The 19,327-nt window shown below is 44.1% G+C and overlaps 1 protein-coding gene and 1 pseudogene across 14 annotated transcripts in view; one reads left to right on the top strand and one right to left on the bottom strand.

The window, feature by feature from the left end:
• LOC147451865 (paramyosin-like protein) overlaps positions 1 to 18,632 on the top strand; it is a 64,619-nt gene extending 45,987 nt beyond the window's left edge. The window contains exons 4-14 of one of the 14 annotated variants that reach the window (XM_086517737.1): positions 13,342 to 13,406; positions 13,506 to 13,599; positions 14,532 to 14,648; positions 14,836 to 14,943; positions 15,134 to 15,304; positions 15,384 to 15,463; positions 15,583 to 15,730; positions 16,643 to 16,723; positions 16,989 to 17,111; positions 18,011 to 18,074; positions 18,208 to 18,632. In XM_086517737.1, coding sequence (XP_086373863.1) covers positions 13,342 to 13,406; positions 13,506 to 13,599; positions 14,532 to 14,648; positions 14,836 to 14,943; positions 15,134 to 15,304; positions 15,384 to 15,463; positions 15,583 to 15,730; positions 16,643 to 16,723; positions 16,989 to 17,111; positions 18,011 to 18,064 — 1,041 coding nt within the window. In that variant the 3' untranslated portion in view covers positions 18,065 to 18,074; positions 18,208 to 18,632. Of the gene's footprint in view, positions 1 to 13,341; positions 13,407 to 13,505; positions 13,600 to 14,531; positions 14,649 to 14,835; positions 14,944 to 15,133; positions 15,305 to 15,383; positions 15,464 to 15,582; positions 15,731 to 16,642; positions 16,724 to 16,988; positions 17,112 to 18,010 lie in introns of all 14 variants that reach the window. The other 13 variants (XM_086517740.1, XM_086517738.1, XM_086517741.1 and 10 more) reach the window with 13 other exon arrangements.
• LOC147451866 (putative pre-mRNA-splicing factor ATP-dependent RNA helicase DEAH5) lies at positions 544 to 13,271 on the bottom strand (annotated as a pseudogene).
• Positions 18,633 to 19,327: the final 695 nt, after the last annotated feature.

Below are 19,327 nucleotides of genomic sequence, written 5' to 3'. Positions count from 1 at the left end.
GTGAAAGTAAATAGATAATAAGAAAGAAATCAACAAAAAGGATAGATAGTAGTCGACGAGGTTTCGTCAACAGCTCCTCAGACTCGCTAGGTGAGGTTCGCTCCAGTAGGAGAACTCTGTCTCTTCACTTTCATTTGCAGATGCAGACACAGATGGAAGCTCATACGCCGCCTCAGAGGGACTCGGATGAAGTCCCCTCGTCCGACCCCACCTAGCCCACCATCCAACTTGCTCTGTCGCTAGCAGAGCAAGCGAGCCTTGCAACAGAGGTGGAGTGCCTTCAGGCCACCTCTATTATCTGTGAGATCATTGGCAGTCGATCTAGCAGAGACGAGGTGCACGACCTCCTACAGGCCCGTCTCCTAGCAAAGGTGGGAAAGATCATTGACATACGTCTTCTTGGGCGAGGGTACTGTCACCAGCGTGCGACGAGGAGAAACGAAGCAGGAAGGGGGGGGAGAGGGGGTGCGATGGCGAAGAGAGCAAGGAGGGGCGAGCACAGCAGCAGTGAGCGATACCTTTGAGATGAAATTCTAAGGTTTGTTAGATTTTCAAAAAGACAAGAATGTTTGGGTCAAACATTCTTTTAAAATACCGTACGTTAGCAGCATCTAGATAGTCTCTCTTTTGTTGCTTTTGCATGCAAAATCTTGACATGAACCATTCTTCTTGGAATAGTGCAAGTGTAGCTGAGGTGATTATTAGACGCAAATCTTTTCGCCGCCTGACTAGGTCCTTTAGGAAGCCCAAAGAGAACATCAGTGTGTATTGTCCTTTCATGTGCTTCATCAAGCACGATAATAGAATACGCTAAGAGCTGGCTATCCACTAGCACTTGTCTCAGAAGTATTCCATCTGTCATATGCTTGATTACTGTCTCAGGACCCACGCAATCCTCAAACCTAATTGCGTAGCCAACCCCTTCACCAAGCCTGCAACCAAATTATTCAGCAACCAAAGGCTATAGACGTTGTGGCCACTCTTTGAGGTTGTGTGCAGCTAATTTTTCCTTTTGTTGTGTACCGTGCTTCTGCTAGATATTGTGTAACCTGTGTTGTTTTCCTTGAACTAGTTTCTTCAATCACAACTAAAACATGATTCTCGTGGACTGCTAACCAATTCATTTTTCAGCTTGCAAATGGGAAGACTTTGTCTTGGCTCCTGTAGTTATAGCTTTGACCTCTAGCCAAATGTGGGTGCCTTATCAAATGCATCCTTCTTCGACTCTGGCATGTCATATGCAGAGATTACACCACAAAGTTCTTGAGTGAGATGCTGCTCTCCTATTTCTGGCGTGGGGTCTTCCCCAGGATGGTTCAGATCCTTTGGGATGGAATCAAGCATGGTCCTTTGCTGCTGCTCTCGCAACTCTCTCCTCTCTTTGGCTAAATCAAATGTGTCATTGCGGCTCTCTGAAATTAGACATCTGGATTTCTTACGATTTTCACAGGCGAACATCAATGGAGTACCCTGTTTGCCCTCTTAAGAAGGCTGGTTCATCCTCATTGAACTCAATTTTAAGCTCGTCTTCAGCACCTTCGTCTTGTTACAAGAGTCTAGATCCATCAGCATCATAATTGGGGTAATCCCTCACATCCAAGACCCCTGACACTATTATCTGCTTAGATTCCCATGTCTCAAGTGAATTCATTCCCTTTAGTGGTCGGCTAGAAGAGCCATTTTCATCCTTTTCTGTGATGATAATCCAAGAAAGCCCTTTTCGACCTGTTGAAGGCCTACTAGAGAGATTAGATTTCTTAATTAAAGAGCTTCTTTTTATTGGCAGAAGATTTTTCCCTGTTTGCTGGTCCATATCCCTCATGGAAAGGTTAATTTTATTCCATCGTGGAAACAACCTTGACCAATACCTCTTGGTCTCTCTTCACAACATCTTTTGCATTAGCAATCATACATGGGGCAATTGTCACAAACTGGTAACGTGGCTGCCCAGTACACACACACCCCCCCCTCGCAAGGACCCCTTTTTGCGGGCTGAAATGGTGACATGGCTGTTGACCTGGCTGGCTGTAGCGTAAATTGCGGAAAGTCTGCTGACGTGGCAGCCCGTGAATCGCGGCGGAAGTTGCGGAGGCTGCAAATCTGCGGCAGCTTTGCTTTTTGGGCAGTCTTTTTGGCTACGCAATCCTGGCTGTAGTTTTACGCTGGAGTTTTTGAAGGTTGCTTTATTTTATTAAAGCAAGAAAGAAAGAACCTTTGCTTTATTTTTAGGCAAGGGTTGAGAGAGAGAGAGAGAGAGAGAGAGAGAGAGAGAGAGAGAGAGAGGAAAAGGCTTTTGCTTTATTTTCAAAGCTTTTGAGTTTACCAGCTTTTGGGGCTCTGCTTTTGGCATCCCATGTAACCTTTAAATAAGCGGGCTGGCCTCTCACAACTCAGAGCATCTGGACGCAGAGTCTGTGTGTGAGCGCCTGCCCTCACTCTTGTACTTTGAACACAGATTAATACAAAAAGAAATACCGAAAGGGGCGCCAGTCTTTGGGGCCAATATCTCTAGGCACGGAACTCCGCCGGGCCAGTGTCGAATCAATTGTGAACTGTTTTGAATTGGTTATTTGTGGTAGATTCTCGACTTGGAGTGTCCAAGTCTGTTATCGTGGTATCAGAGCACGGCCGATTTCTCTTCTACGGGAAATCCGATCCCTAATTTTTTTATTTCCGCGGCACCTATGGCTTTAAGCAAAGATCAGTCGACTCCCTCTGCATCCGGAGATGCGGGAAGGAAGGGATCACAACGAAGATTCATGCGAGGAGTATGGCCCGCCTCGGCCTACTCAAGCGGAGCGTCAAGAGATGGAGCGTCGACAATTGATCGGCGATGCAACAAAGATGATGCTCAATTTTGCGAAGGATCCAAAATTGGCTAATTATATGAGCAAGACTTCTTTTGAAGAGGTGCCCGAAACAAAAGACCACAAAACCACCCCGAAAACCCGCTCTCAAGAAACCTCCTACTCCCAAGAAGTATACAGAGAAGGAATTAGAAGAGGTGGTTGATGCACGAATTGCTCATCTTTTTGACGCGCAAAACAAAGCTAAAAAGCACGACAAAAAGCAGAAGAAAGGCACTGGCTTCCCGGGTTATTTGGGTCGTCAGTCTACTTTTGAAAAGGCAAGAAAGCAAAAGAAGCGTGTTCGATTTGAAGGAGTACCCAGTTCTTCTAGCTCATCTGACTCAAGTGAAGAAGACCGAAAAGGCAAAAAGCGAAGCAAGAAGGAGCGCTTTGGAAAGGGCAAGAAAATGGAAAAGAAGTCAAAATCTCGCCTCGTGATTGACAGTTCTACATAGAACTCGTCTACAGACAGTTCGGACTCTGATGACAACAACTTTGATGCAAAGAAGAAGAATTTTGATAAAGCCAACCAGTATGACTTTCTGGAAGACAAAAGCAAGAAAGTCCAAGAGTTTAAGGAAGGTGGACAGTCAATTAAATTTGACACGTTTTCAGGATATAGAGATGCTTCGAAGGCTTTCTCTTTTGTACAACAGTTTGACATTGCTGTCGCGAGAGGTTGTTACTCAGAGTACTCTAAGATTCGGAGAGCTGCCTCTTACTTGAAGGGGAATGCTCGAACTTGGTGGTCCACGCTTCTATTAAACAAGACTGTGCCAGTAAATGGCTGAAATTCAAGAGGCTTTTTATTTCTTCTTGGCTGACTTGAGAGTATGAACGCGATAAACAAACTGCTTGGAACCATCTTCGGATGACCGAGAAGGATACAGTGGACGCTTATTGCGAGAGATTCTGGAGCTCTTTTCTACTCGCCTCTTCATTTAAGAAGATCACGTTCAAGGAACAAATTGAGCGGTTTACCTTGGGTCTTCCTACAGAGATCCGAGATCACTACTTGGAACAAAAGTCAGCTTCCATTCAGGAGTTGATGAGTCATGAGAAACGGGGTTTTGCCATTCACTCTGGCAGTTTGACCTACCCCACCGATGAGATCATGACACAAAGAGCCGAACAGACTTCGACAAATGAAAGTGAAAGCAGAAAGAGAAAGAGCAACACAGAAAAGAAAGATGCAAGACCCAAGCTTACTCCTCAGAAGCGGGCTCGCTACATCAGGGAAGAGAAGTGCTTTGGATGCGGGGAAACTGGACATATCTCCACGAAGTGCCCTAAAAAGACACAGAAAGAACAGAACGACAAGGACAACGAAAGGCCTGAGAGTTCGAGAGCAGCTGAGGAACGTGGAAGAAAAGGCAAGATGAAAACAGGACTGGTTCCAAATTGCGTGGGTACCGATCCTTGTTGGAAAGTAGGTAGGGCAAATTGAGTAAGTTTGTATATAAGCAAACCTAGACTAGCACTAATTGGCAGAAGAGGCAGTAGGAGCACCTTGCTCAAAAGGCAACTTCTCAGCAAGATCCCTTGGTGGCGCTTTCCCTCCAAGCAAGAACCTCACCTCTCTAGCCTTTCCATCAAGCATCACCCTAGGCCTCTCTTGGCTGGCGTTTTCAGCAGTACCCATCGCCATACAGTCCCAAGCCTTGGCGTTTTTTCCTCCAAGAAATCATCGCCATAGATCACCCCCGTTGCTGGCGTTTTCAGCATACCATGATCGCCCACAACCCTAGCGTTTTCAGCAGAGCATAGCAGCAAATTTCCAGCGTTTTGACTGCCCCAAAACAGTGGTTTTCAGCCAGCAAGAATTCAGCCAAACCAGCGTTTTTTATCCCAGTAGATTTTAGCCATTTGCGATTTTGGACAGCAGATAGATTGCATCAGTTTTCAGCACTTGAGTCGGTCTCTTCATCCCCGTTGTCGACATCGACCTAGCCTAGATTTGCGTCAGTCACATGCATCCACTTTGTACCAGTTTGTGCAATCAATGGTAGACCACTCTCGCCAACGAAAGTGGGGCCTTTGGAGGAGGATTTTTCAACGTCTCTGGTGTCGTATTCTCTTCTCTCTCTATCTCTCAGTCTCATACACTTTCACGCACATTGTCCATTCACTTGTTTGTGATCATTGCACTCTCTCATGAAGAACGGAAGGCTCTCCCTTCCATAAGAACAAAAAGGAACCTTGAGTACAGTTCAGAGCACTCATCTTGAGCAAAGTTCAAACATTCATTCCGCTGCACCTTACATTGGTACCGGAGCTTTGGCAATGTTCTGTATCACTCAAGTAAAGAACCACAAGAATCACAAGAATTTTTTTGCTTGTTGCGGTTGCACGAACCCAAGTTCGCTTGGGCGTGTCGATTCGTAATCGTGTTTTTGAAGAGTGACAGGAATTCCAGGAAAGAAGGGCTTGTCCAGCCTCCCCTTGTGCCTCTTTTCACTCATTGAGAGCGGTTTGTGCACTTAGCGGCCGGCCAATCGACGTGAGGTGAGAAAAAGCAACCTTGGTGTGAGCACAAGGCCGCCAAGGGGTGCGCCCGCGGAAAAGAGCAGAACTCGGGTGAAGAGAAGATCCTTCTCGAATAGAGATTGCAAGCAAAAGAAGACCCTCAAGAACCTCAAGACCTCAAGACCTCAAGAACCCAAGACCCTCAAGAACCCAAGTTCCTCGTGAACTTAAGAACCAAAGATCATAGTGCATGGTCATCACCCGAAGCGGAATGGATACTTCGCATACAGGTGATGAGCATGAGAGAGGCGACGAAGAATGTTTCCCACCAGGAGGTTTTTCCGACCCTCCCCCTTCTCCATCTACGCCACGAGTTGTACCAAATTCTATGGAGGCGATGGTCAAGTTGATGTTGGACATGATGGCACGACAAGAAGCGACTCGCATGGACAGGGAACGCGAGCGTTATGAACGAAAAGAAAGAAAGGCAATACAACAAGAAGCGACTCGCATTACCTTGGAACGCGAGCACGATGAACGAAAAGAAAGAAAAGCACAAAGAAAGAAGGAAGCCGAAGCTAGACGAGTGGCCTTGGAGGCCGATCGTGAGGTTCAAAGAGACCTACGCACTCAAGAATTGGTTCAACAAGTTCTTGCCTCAAAGTCTGAACCAGCCAAAGATGTTGGTAGTTTCTCAAGTGGCGCAAGCCGGGATGCGGAATCCAACAACCCAGTCACAGAGAAGTTGACTTTCAATAAGTATGATGGTAAAATGGATGCTACGGTTATTCATTCTTGGTTGCATCAATTTAATGCTTATTTTGTGACAACTAAGAAGACAGGAAATAGCAAGGTTTTGACGGCAGCTATGTACCTTGCCAGTTCCAACTCACTCCCATCAGTAAGCATATCCATGAATGATTGTATCACGACTGAATCCTTAGGCATGACATATTTTACGTTGAGAACGTTTCACTCATGAATGAGCACAATTGTATGCGGATTGTTCATGAAAGCTGAAAAGTATGCATTCAAGGACGTCACATTCCATATCTCTTCCTTGGCATGACACATTTGTAGAAAGAGCATATGAAAGTATGAGCACCAAGCATTGGGCATTTCCGTTGTGAATTGCCACAGTTGATTGCTCTAGTTCATAAGAGAAAGATTCGATCTCATTGTTTGCGTGTGTGTGGTGAACGGTTTGGCACTCCGTCTCTTTGTTCATCTACATTGCATGCATAGTCTATTAGGACGACATGATTTTTTCCAATCACTTTACATGGAATAGGTATGTTCATGGTTTTGTGTTGAAAATGGTTTCAGGAATTTTCAGCCATGGAGATTCTTGAAGAAGAAAGAAGCATGACACTCGACGAAGTCGAAGCATTGAAGGAGCCACACAAGACTTTATGTCGCTTTCGACGCGGCCTAAAGAAGCAAGCGTTGCAGACCTTTATGAAGTTCAAGTACTGCACGACCCACACATCAGAGTGGGCGGCCGAAGAGTCCCTTTCCGGATTCCAGATGTTATTGGCGCTCTCCCTCGACGCCATACAATTCGGTACCAGTACCTCACTTTGAAAAGGAGGGGATGTCACGTGACACATCCAACCCTATGTGTCCGTGGACAAGCTACAGCCCGACAAGGGTTTAGTCAGTCCAGTCAGTTTAGATTAGCGAGTGTTCTGACACTTTTGTGAGTCTGTTCGTAGACCGTGCATGCCCAGGCACTTACTGTAGATGCATATCCTCTGGTTGCACACAGCATGATCATAAGCATTCCCATCAGAATCCTTCAAGGGAATTTTTCAGTGTATTTGACCTATTTTCCCTATTTTTGACATTTTTCACTTATTAATTTAAGTGACTTTTGTTGGAAAGTAGGTAGGGCAAATTGAGTAAGTTTGTATATAAGCAAACCTAGACTAGCACTAATTGGTAGAAGAGGCAACAGGAGCACCTTGCTCAACAATCAACTTCTCAGCAAGATCCCCTTGGTGGTGTTTTCCCTCCAAGCAAGAACCTCACCTTCTCTAGCGTTTCCATCAAGCATCGCTCTAGGCCTCTCTTGGCTGGCGTTTTCAGCAGTACCCATCGCCATACAGTCCCAAGCCTTGGCGTTTTTCATCCTAGCTTCATCGCTAGACAATCTCAGCCCCTAGCGTTTTTTCCTCCAAGAAATCATCGCCATAGATCACCCCCCTTGCTGGTGTTTTCAGCATACCACAATCGCCCACAACCTTGGCGTTTTCAGCAGAGCATAGCAGCAGATTTCAGCGTTTTTACCGCCCCAAAACAGTGGTTTTCAGCCAGCAAGAATTCAGCCAAACCAGCGTTTTTGATCCCAGCAGATTTCAGCGATTTGCGTTTTTGGACAGTAGATAGATTGCATTAGTTTTCAGCCCTTGAGTCGGTCTCGTCATCCCCGTCGTCAACATCGACATAGCCTAGATTTGCGTCAGTCACATGCATCCACTTTGTACCAGTTTGTGCAATCAATAGTAGACCACTCTCGCCAACGAGAGTGGGACCTTCGGAGGAGGGTTTTTCAACGTCTCTGGTGTCGTATTCTCTTCTCTCTCTATCTCTCAATCTCATACACTTTCACGCACAGTGTCCATCTTCTTGTTTGTGATCATTGCACTCTCTCATGAAGAACGGAAGGCTCTCCCTTCCATAAGAACAAAAAAGAACCTTGAGCACAGTTCGGAGCACTCATCTTGAGCAAAGTTCAAACAACCATTCCGCTACAGCTTACAACCATTGTGCTTGACTTTAAACTTAAGGGCGAGCCTGTCCCTACTGTATCAGGTTTCGATCATTTCAAAGGTAATGAAATCCAGTCTGTTTGTTTACTCGATCTTTATGAAAGAGTTGAGTGATGAAGATAGGACAAATATGTCCGAATTTGATAAAGAATGCCAAGATTTTCTCCACTCTCATGCCGATTGCTTCTTAGAAGGCCTGCCAGGCGAGTTACCACCTGCTCGTCCTGAAGATCATACCATTGATCTGATACCTGGAAGCACACCACCGAACCGGCCACCTTACCTTGTGAGCCGAGCCGAGAACGAAGAGATTATGAACCAAGTGAAAGACCTCTTGGAAAAGGGTCTTGGCCAGCCTAGTACTTCACCGTATTGCTCTCCAGTGTTGTTGTTGGTTTTGAAGAAAGACGGATCTTGGAGAATGTGCATCGATTATAGAGCTCTCAACAAAATTACCATCAAGAACAGGTTTCCGATTCCTAGGATCGATGATATACTCGACAGATTACAGGGATCCTCGTATCTTAGCAGGATTGATTTGAAGAGTGGGATATCATCAGATTCGAATCGCGTCGGGAGATGTCTACAAGACAGCCTCTCAGACGATTTTTGGTTTATTTGAGTTTTTGGTGATGCCTTTTGGCCTAACCAATGCTCCTGCGATATTTAACCGGATGATGGACAAGATTTTTTGAGAGTACAGACTATTTGTTGGCACTTTCTTTGACGATATCATTGTTTTCTCCAAGAATGAGGCAGAACATAGAGATCATCTGCTTCAGGTCTTTCAGGCATTACGAGATCACAAGTTAGTGATTAATGCAAAGAAAAGTGAATTTTTCTTACCTTAGATACACGTTTTGGGACACATTGTGTCAGCAGGAGTGCAAATGGATCCGACCAAGATAGAGACTATCTATGATTGGCCCAATTTGAAGAATGTCCATGAAGTTAGAAGCTTCTTGGGATTGTGTTCGTACTACAGGCGGTCCATTCAAAAGTTTGCAGAGGTTGCTTCCCCTTTCAATATCTTGACACAGAAAGGAGTCCCTTTCTCGTGGGGACCCACAGAGGTGACTGCCTTTCAGACTTTGAAAGAGAAATTGACTACGAGACCAGTTTGACTTTGCCAAACTTGAAAAAGTCATTTGAAGTATATTGTGATGCTTGTGGTCGTACTCTTGGTGCAATCTTAATGCAAGAAGGCCATGTCATTGCTTACGGGAGCCGATTGTTCTCATAGCCGGAATTGACAGCACAAATTTATGAGAAAGAGCTTTCGGCGGTTATCCATGCTCTTACTCAGTGGCGGCACTACCTACTCGGAGCGGATTTTAATGTCTTTACAGACCATCAGAGTTTACACTACTACTTGTCACACAAGTAGCTATCAGAAAAGCAGATGCGGTGCGCAAACATCTTGTCACAGTTTCACTTCCAGATTGTCCATGTTCAGGGACAAAAGAATTTGGTGGCAGATGCTTTGTCTCGGAAGCCGTTGGTTCTGGCTATTTCTGCGATACATCATAGGAGCTTCAAGGATATGGTCGACCAGTATGCCACAGATCCGGATTTTGCAAACGTTTTCACACGGATACTGGATGGGGAGACAATAGCGGGATATTCCATTCGAAATGGTTACTTGATGAGGAAAACCATGTTGTGCGTTACACAGGCGTTGAGGGAAAAGGTTATGGCTGAATGCCACTGTCCGCCTTTTACAGGTCACCGCAGCATTGCTACCACCGTGAAAGGGGTAGAGAGATACTTCTTTTGGCCGAGACTCGAGAAGGATGTGAACGAATTTGTGCGCAGGTGCTTGGGTATGCCAGAAGGTCAAGTTTGATAGGCATTAAGCACAGGGATTGTTACAACCTTTACCCATATCCACCCGTCCCTGGGAAAGTATTGCAATAGATTTCATTTTTGATCTCCCGAGAACACAGAGTGGTCACGATGGTATCTAGACTGTTATTGACAGATTTAGCAAGCAAGCTCATTTCATTTCAGTGAAGAAAAAATAGTCAAGCCGGATCACTTAGCGAGACTGTTTGTGGCCCAGATTTTCAGATTACATGGCATGTTTGAGACGATTGTCTCCGAGAGGGGCCCCAGATTTACAAGTTTGTTTTGGAAGGCAATTTGGGAGAACATTGGCACGCGGTTGCAGTTCTCGTCATCTTTCCACCCGCAAACTGACGGGCAATCTGAGATTGCCAATTCGGTGGTTTTAGATTTATTGAAGTCTTATATCTCAAATCATAAGACTCAATGGGAAAAGTATCTACCTTTGGTGGAATTTGCCTACAACAACACGATACACTCTTCGATGGGGAAGGCGTCATTTGAGATTATTGAAGGTGCTCCAAAGGTTCCACCCTTCCTAAGCACGAAGGATAAGATTTTTGAAGCTGATGAGTATATCCGCGACTTAGACACAGCTTTTGCCAAGGTCCGCGAGGCTTTGCAGAAATCTCAAGAATGACAGAAAAAGGCAGTGGATCGCCATCGTCACGATTTAAAATTGAAGGAGGATGATTGGGTGCTCTTACGTTTTGAGAAGGCATGCCTGAAAAAGAAGAAGGGAAAGGAGAGGCTTTTTCCAAAGCTTAGTATGAGATACTATGGACCTTTCCAGATCTATGAAAAGATCAATGATGTCTCCTTCCGACTGAAACTGCCTGACACTTAGAGGATTCACAATGCATTTCATGTGAGTCTCTTGAGACCTTTCAAAGGTGATGTGCCCGAAGATGGGGAGCCTGATGAGCAACCCGAAGTGGAAGAAAACGAGGAGATCCTTGTTCCTGAACAGATTTTGGCACATAAGGACACAAAGAATAAGGGTAAAGTAAGAAGGCAGTTCTTGGTTAAATTCAAGAACTATCCTGCGTTGGATGCGAAGTGGATGGAGGAGGAGGACCTAGCAGATACTCCTCAGATTGTGAAACTTTACCTTGAAGCTTTTGGTTTAGCATAGTCTATTCCAAATGGAACCCAGAATTCAGCTTGGCCGGAGATCTGGTGCAGTGGGTTGCACAAGAGGGGAGTTACTCCGCTCCTTTGTCAACAGATGCCTCGATTTTTAGAATACTAGAGTCACTGATGTCTCTTTGAGCTTTAGGGATACTGAGAGCTGACAGTATTTTGCTGTATGACTTTATGAAATGGAATTCCTGAATATGAAATTGATTTGTTCTTGACTTGTTGTTTTTAAGTGCAGGAACTGATAGACCAAATGACTGCAGCATTTTGGTCTGAATGATCTCGAATAGACATGGTTGCAATAGGGGTTAGTCAATCGGGCATCTACGAGGTCCTAAGTGGATCTAGATGCGATTGCTAACTGCATTGCCGATAAATCATGGTCTAAGATCCGAATGAATGTTGAATGTGATTTGTCATGTGATGTCCTGTGATGTCAAGTGATGTTCTCTGATGTCGTATGATGTGACTGTCGATTGGTACATGTGCTAGATGTGTGTTCCTAGTGCCTAGGTACTAACAGTCAGTGTCTGCTAAGGCAGTTTATGGCTCGTCTGTTTTGCAGGCGTAATCGAGAGTGATTACAATGCTTTCAAGAGGGGGGTATGTCACAAACTGGTGACGTGGCTGCCCAATACACACACCCCCCCCTCGCAAGGACCCCCTTTTTGCGGGTTGAAATGGTGACGTGGCTGCTGACCTGGCTGGCTGCAGCGTAAATTGCGGAAAGTCTGCTGATGTGGCAATTCCGTACAGTCTACTGACGTGGTAGCCCACGAATCGTGGCGGAAATGGCGGAGGCTGCAAATCTGCAGCAGCTTTGCTTTTTGGGCAGTCTTTTTGGCTATGCAATCCTGGCTGTAGTTTTACGCTGGAGTTTTTGAAGGTTGCTTTATTTTATTAAAGCAAGAAAGAAACAACTTTTGCTTTATTTTTAGGCAAGTGTTTAGAGAGAGAGGAAAAGGCTTTTGCTTTATTTTCAAAGCTTTTGAGTTTACCAGCTTTTGGGGCTCTGCTTTTGGCATCCCATGTAACCTTTAAATAAGCGGGCTTGCCTCTCACAACTCAGAGCATCTGGACACAGTCTGATTGTGAGCGCCTGCCTGCACTCTTGTACTTTGAACACAGATTAATACAAAAAGAAATACCGAAAGGGGCGCCAGTCTTTGGGGCCAATATCTCTAGGCACGGAACTCCGTCGGGCCAGTGTCGAATCAATTGTGAACGGTTTTGAAGTGGTTATTTGTGCTGTCGTGGTAGATTCTCGACTTGGAGTGTCCAAGTCTGTTACAGCAATTTGCGACACAGGCACAGTCCCCTTCCTTTCAATCACGAAGCCCGCAAGCTGCACAAAGCACCCATGATCCATAACATGTGAAGCCCTACCTCCGTAAATATTGAACAAACTCAAGTTCCTGTGGTTCATACCCCTTTGAAGAGCTAGGGTTTCTATCATCTCGATCCCTCTTGCTCTAGTCTCTGCGCTCATCGTCATTGTCACTGCCAGCATATCCATTGTATCTATCCCTGCAATCATCATGCTCTCTTCAATCACCGTCCTTGTGGCTATGATCCCTTCTATATTCATCCTCTCTCGTATTGTGTCTTCGTCTTTCATACCTTCTCTAATGTCGATCAACGATCTCCATCATCATGTCGGTCATGTGTGCTATCTCCATCATCATCTCTTCTACAGCGTCTGCCATCGTGTCAACTGTCATGCCCACTTCTGCTATCATGTCTACCATCACCACTGCTTCTGTGTTGTTCCTCCTCTTTCAACTTAGCCTCATGCTCAAGCTCCTTTTGCAGACCTTTGATTCTCCCTGTCATCAGGGACAGAAAGCCCAGGGAAGCTGAATCTGCCGTTTTTCCGCAAGCTTTGTTTATAAAGCGTATCCACTGCAAGACCAGCTTTTAAAAGTTTTTGATGCACTCAACAGTCAAAAACGCATGGAGCATGGCATGCAGCTGCATAATCCGATCGTTTTTTGATCCATGAATGCTGTTACGCCAAGTAGTATCCTGTAGCCTCGTCTCCGGAAAAACCCTTAGGCCAACCAAGTAATCAGGTCAAAAGTTTTTTTTGGGCATGTTTAATCTCCTAGGGCAAATGAAAGGATGTGTAGACAAACAAGGAAGTCCTAGCCGCCCAAGTCCTGGAGGATGGCCACTTGTGAGGCTTACTGCCTGCCCTCATATAGTTTTTATAATGTTTCATACAGCGATATTATGTGTTATTGTAATTGAAGTCTTTGTTCTCATTGCAGGCCTCTTCCTGTGTAGCATCAGATTGTCCCTTGCCGAAAGAGGATGATATGCATAGGCGGAAAAAGTAAGTTCTCTTTAAGACATTCTCGCTTCAAGAGTATTTTAGGGGCATTCAGTCGTAAAAGGTTGGTAACGGTCAAAGCATTCTGCTTTGTCACTTCAGAGAGCTTGTAGTTGGACTTAGCTCTGAAAAATCTGGGGAAATGGAGTCTCAGAGTCAGCGTTTTCCTAATGCTCAATCAAGTCATCAAAGGCAGGTACCATCTTTCTTACAGGAACCCTAATCTTTATCTCCTTAACTCTGGCTGGGAGTCTGACGTTGAATGGAAGTAGTGGCTGGGTCTTTGGGGTAGACAATACATCGTGCTTTAGTGGCATGATTCCAAATGGAGCCTCCTACCTTCATGGGTCGATCCCCTCATTGTAGGGATGTATGCTTCTGCCTGGCCACAATCTCCCTTATCACTGATTCTGTGGAGATATCTGAGGGTCTGATGTGAATAGGCCCTGATTCAGGCTACTTTCGACAGCACTTAGGGAGATCGAAGGGCTGGAAACTTGCAGATCTTGGGAGTGGTGTGTTAGCAAAAACACAGAAGAGAAGGCCTCTTTGGGGCCCATCTTTGAGACATTCTGGGGCTGATATATGCAGATCAGAGGGCTGATCTGTAGGCTGCAAAAAGGATGGGTAAAAGACCACTGCTCAGGACTTCAGGGTTGCAATCTTAGGGCTGCCACTGGCGTATCTGAAGGCTGGTGTCAGATCTTCAATATGTACCCAAAAATGTGGGATTTGCTGGTTCTTAGGCTGTACTTCCAACGTCAACTGGCTCATTCTGATTTGTCCTGGGGCTGTAATTCTTCTATAGGAACGGCTGGAGATAGAGGCACTTGGGCTGTTGTAGGCTTACACAAAAACACAGGTACAGCCAGCCTGCAATGTTGGCACCCCTCCTGGGTCTCTTGTACTTTTTCAGCTTATCCTTAATGAACCCTAAGCCCTTCTTTTGTACTCTCTATGTGGGCTAGAGCATTGTTCTCCACAGTGGCCATTCATGCAAACACATGCTCACACCAGATATATGCACATCTCAAGATTTGAGAGGAAGCTTCAATGGTGGATTAGGGGCAACGAGTGATTGGAAAGATATTTTTCTGTGTTCCAATAGCATCTCTGTTTTGTTGACAGGCCGCTGCTCTGTTGAAACAGATTGCTGAGGCGGAGAAGCTTAATAAAATTTTACGAGAGCAGAAAGCAGACCTTGAAGCAGAATTGTTGAAAACAGAGGAGGTAAGAAAATATCAGGTACTAGCTTGCTCATGAAAACATAGTTTTGCAAGCTTTTGAGAAGCATATAAGGAGATTCTCATTGAAACTTGTCCAACGCATTTGTCATCTGTTTGTTTTATGGTTTTTCATGTCTCTGTAGAATAGTAATGGCCAAATTTTCGCATGTTCTTGTTTACACACTAAAAATTCGTGCAAATGGCAGGGGAGGGAAGAATCTGAGCTGTTTTTGGAAACAAAGATATTGAAAGAAAGAGTAGAAGGAGCAGGGGAGCTGGGAGAGAAATTGTTGCCCTTATTAGAACAGAGAAAAGTAGGAAAATCTTTTGGGTTAAAAGGTTTTGAAAACTCTTCTTATTGCACTTGTAAGAGTGGTACACACAGTTTTTGTTGCGTAGTGGTGACAGAGCTTCTCATATTATTGTATCTGTCAGTCTTGATTTTCATCTTGTGATTCATGGGTCATATAATTTTTTTTGCTGTTGCTTTGTCGAATATTTCAGAGTCTTGAAGAACATAGTTTACGAGTGAGCTGCAAACAGAACCATACAGAACAGTTGACACACGTTCAGAACCTTGAGGGTGAAGAAAAACCTTGTAAAGAGAGATGTCACAGAGCTGATGTGGAGAATTTATTGCAGCGAGATATTATAAAACTTAAGCTGCTAAGAGGGGTATGACAGTTTAAATTCGTTGGTGATGAACCCTCTACCTGGAATATTCTGAATTTAAGGCATGTAATGTTTTATGTAGGACCTGGCAGTAAAGAATCAAAATTATTTACTCTATCGTCGAAAGCTCGATGAAGTGCCATCCCACTCAGAGCTGATGCAGTATGCTTAGCCTTTCTTATTAGGATGGTGCTTATTTGTAGAAGTTTTCTTTCACTGAAAAATGGTACTCATCTCAAGTGCATTTTAGTTTGAGAATGTTATGGGATGGGTGATTGTAGGTATGAGCGGTGTTTTGTGGAGCTTTATCTTCATATACAGGCAAAGCTGCAGGAAACAAGGAAGCACTTTGCAACATATAATGCCTTAGCTGAAGCAAACGAGCTTACATTGAAGGAGATTTCTTTGCTTAATTCCATTCATGCTCAGGTTGTATTCTGGTACTTAGAAGGAAGAAATGGTAATGCATTGTTTGTTTTTGTTTCCTTTTTCTTTAGACATACTAAGTTCACAGTAATGGGTCTTATTTGTAAGGTTGTCTGCTAATATGCTACGGAGAAAAAAAAGCATGGAACATAATGGGTTGGTAAAGTACAGAAAAAACTTATATATGATCAGCACCGTATGATCAGTACAAATCCTTAACGGCTGTCGTTCTATCAGTTGCACAAACAAAACTCGTCTATGGATGTCCTTCATATTCAAAACATGTTACCTTTTCTGGCCATTAGCAGTGATTCTTAATGTCAAACTTGCAAGCAACCGTCCTAGTAGTTCTCAAGTATGTGAAGGACTACTAGGACTGTTGCTTGCAAGTTTGACATTAAGAATCACTGCTAATGGCCAAAAAAGGTAACATGTTTTGAATATTAAGGACATCCATAGACGAGTTTTGTTTGTGCAACTCATAGAACGACAGCCGTTAAGGATTTGTACTGATCATATGGTACAGAACTAGTTGAATTGCAACCTTGCCTACATTCTTATTCTCTCATTGTCCTAAGAACCTCTCATTGCTTCTAATAAAGCTTACAGATTAATCTGTTTGTGAAATTAGAATCTCTAACAGTCTGCAGATCTTTTAATTTCTTCTGAGCTTGCCAAATAGTCTGTTCATAAATGTCCAGCCTTTCTCTAAGAGACTGAAGATCTTTATTATCTCTTCTGGTCCGTTTGGTTTTTGATCAGCCTTGCAGGAGACCTGTGAAGGACCTTGGTGGTTTCCTTTTCTCTCTTTTTGTCATGTTTGGTGGTTTTTAACAGTCAACCAGAAATGTTTATCTGATGTAATAATACAAATGACATGTTTAATGACATTTCAAGTTATTGCTGTTTTCGCAGTTTGAGGAAGTCGTGACATCGCAAAGAGGACACACAAATTTTGTGGCCTCAATGAGCGACATTGGAAAGGGAGTGGGTCAGGTAAACCATGGTTTATAGCTCTGTAGAGTTTGTGTAATTCTTGAACTCAAAAGACTTTTGTAGAGAATGCTTGTATTCACAAGAGACTTTGCTACACAGTCACTGTTTTGACTTCACAAGGTGGAAGTTTGTGTTTCAACTATTTTTTTGTAAGTCTGTTGAAATAGTTGTCTTGTCAGACTTGAATGGAATTTTGAAACTTAGCTCATATTATTTACTGCTATGTACGTCTCATCAAGCGTTTGCCTTGGTGTTCTGTTTGCAGAAGGCAGAGAAAATGGAAGCCAGGTTGCTGACAGAGCAAAATGATTTATCTGCTCTAAAGGAGAGACACGACCAGCTGGTTGCAGAAAGAAGGCGTTATGAAAATTTAATGAATCTCTTTCAAGTAAGTGGACTGTTTTTTCGCACGTTTTGTGTTTGAGGCACCCTCCTGTGTGGTTTATGTTTACCTGCTGATGTGACTTCAAGCACATCTGATTTATAAAAAGTGGGCAACTTTTTAAACAATTCAGATGGATTATGAACACCTTGGGTCAGAAAGCATTTGTGAGAATAACAATGCTCACTTAAAAATTCCCCAGGAAATCTAATTAAAGTAAGGGAAAATTAACAAAATGCCCCTGAAATTTGTGGAATTCCTGAAATACCCCTCAAATTTTAAAAAATCCCGAATATACCCATTTTTGGATGGATTGCCCCAGTTTTTGCGTACTCTAATCTCTTTGACAATAGAAATTTATTGTTAAGTGTCTTAGACAAAACTATCCACCTATTAGCTTACAAATAGATGAATCTGTGTCTAAAAATTTCATCTTTAGAGCCCACAATGCCATCTAGAAGCCTAGTTCTATGGTTTTCTGTTGAGGGAGAACCCAATCTTCCTATAAACAGTTCTACAACAAACTCTTTTTGGAGATGTTTTCAAGGTTAATGAGGGGTATTTTGGGAATTTTGGAAAATTGAAGGGCGTTATAGGAATTTTCAGGCAAATTTAAGGGGTTCATTGGGTTTTGGGGGAATTTTCACAAATTTCAGGGGTACTTTGGTAATTTTCCCTTGGAAGTAAATAAATTATGCCGAGGGTTTCACGTCAGCTGGGTTGAGGCTGAAGTGGCTTAAGAAGTTGCAGTTTAATTTCCTTTTGCCAAATGACCTTATGGGTGCTTAGTATCATGCATCAATGGTTCTCCTTGCAATTTGGTTTGCTTGCTCAGTGAGTAATCAACATCCTGAGAAACTGATCTGAAGCTGCCTCTCACGTTCTCTTCATGTGTAATTTTGCAGGACGAATCTGTGAGGAATGAGGTGCTACGATCGTCCCTTCATCAGACCACTTGATGATTGCCAGGTAAGGTAAGCACTCCCTAAAAGGAGTTTCTGTTTCGATGTCCACCGCTCGAGAAATCTTTGCATTTGTCTCTTGTGGCCCCCCGCATAGACTATTTGACAGGTGAAGAGCATGTGAACTGTTTTTGGAGCAGTGCCACCTTTATGAACGGCTGCTTCTCTCCACTCCACAACTCCAATTCCAACCAGCAGCATTGAATCCACAAAATGTAATTTCGAAAATATACCTCCCTGGCACTCGTGCAGATCCAGTGGAAGTTCACCCATTGAATGAAGAAATCTCTCTCATTCTCTTCTCTTTACGATGGGGAAAATAGATATTACGCTATAGAGACCCATGCCACAGTTTATGGGATGAACTCCCCTCCTTGTATTGTACCCGCCCTTATGATTTTGATTCTTATTGTCACACCGGATGCATTTGGAGTAGCTTTCCTAGTTGTAGGTCACCTTGATTTATTTTTGCTTCAAACAATTGTATCACACTAGGATGATTGTAACTTTTTGTCTCATAGGTCATGTTGGCCTTTTTCAGATGTTAATAGCACATTTCATTTCATCTCTGTTCTTCTCTCTTTTATTTTGGACCAGTCTGAACTATTTTGTCTTTTCGGATAGACAGAGGACACACACATGTATGCTTGATTTGTCTCATGGGCCGACTTCGACCTCGCATAGACGTTAAAAAGCTCTCTCTCTCTCTCTCTCTCTCTCTCCAGCGATCGATGCAATACTTTCTCGGACAACGCCCGATGCTGGGCATCCTGGGCATGGATGATGATGATGATGATTTCAATCTGACGATTTTAGTCTTTTAGTTTAGTCTTTCACTTTACTTCATTTTATTTTATTTTATTTTTGTAACCAGACATTGGATTAGATCCACAAGGATTGTATCAATTTGGTCGATTTGGTTTCATAGGTTATTTTGGCCTTTTAAAGACGTTTAATATAACATTTCATCTCTCTCTCTCTCTCTCTCTCTCTCTCTCTCTCTCTCTCTCTCTCTCTCTCTCTCTCTCTCTCTCTCTCTCTCTCTCTCTGCCCCGCGTGCCCCCCCCCCCCCCCCCCCCCCCCCCTGCTGCGCTCCCGCTTCCTCTCCCCCCCCCGCTGCTGCCCCTGCGCTCCCGCTTCCGCTCACCCCCGCACCGCAGGGAAATCTCTCCCTCTCCTGCCTCGCACCCTCTGCCCCTGCGCACCCGCTCCCCCTGCCCCTGCGCTCCCGCTACCCTGCGTGTTGCCCCCCCCCCCCCC

This window comes from Adiantum capillus-veneris, chromosome 8 (genome assembly GCF_014529385.1).
Source record: "Adiantum capillus-veneris isolate H3 chromosome 8, ASM1452938v2, whole genome shotgun sequence".
Taxonomy (NCBI): Eukaryota; Viridiplantae; Streptophyta; class Polypodiopsida; order Polypodiales; family Pteridaceae; genus Adiantum; species Adiantum capillus-veneris.
This window is presented reverse-complemented; position numbering and strand designations above follow the sequence as displayed.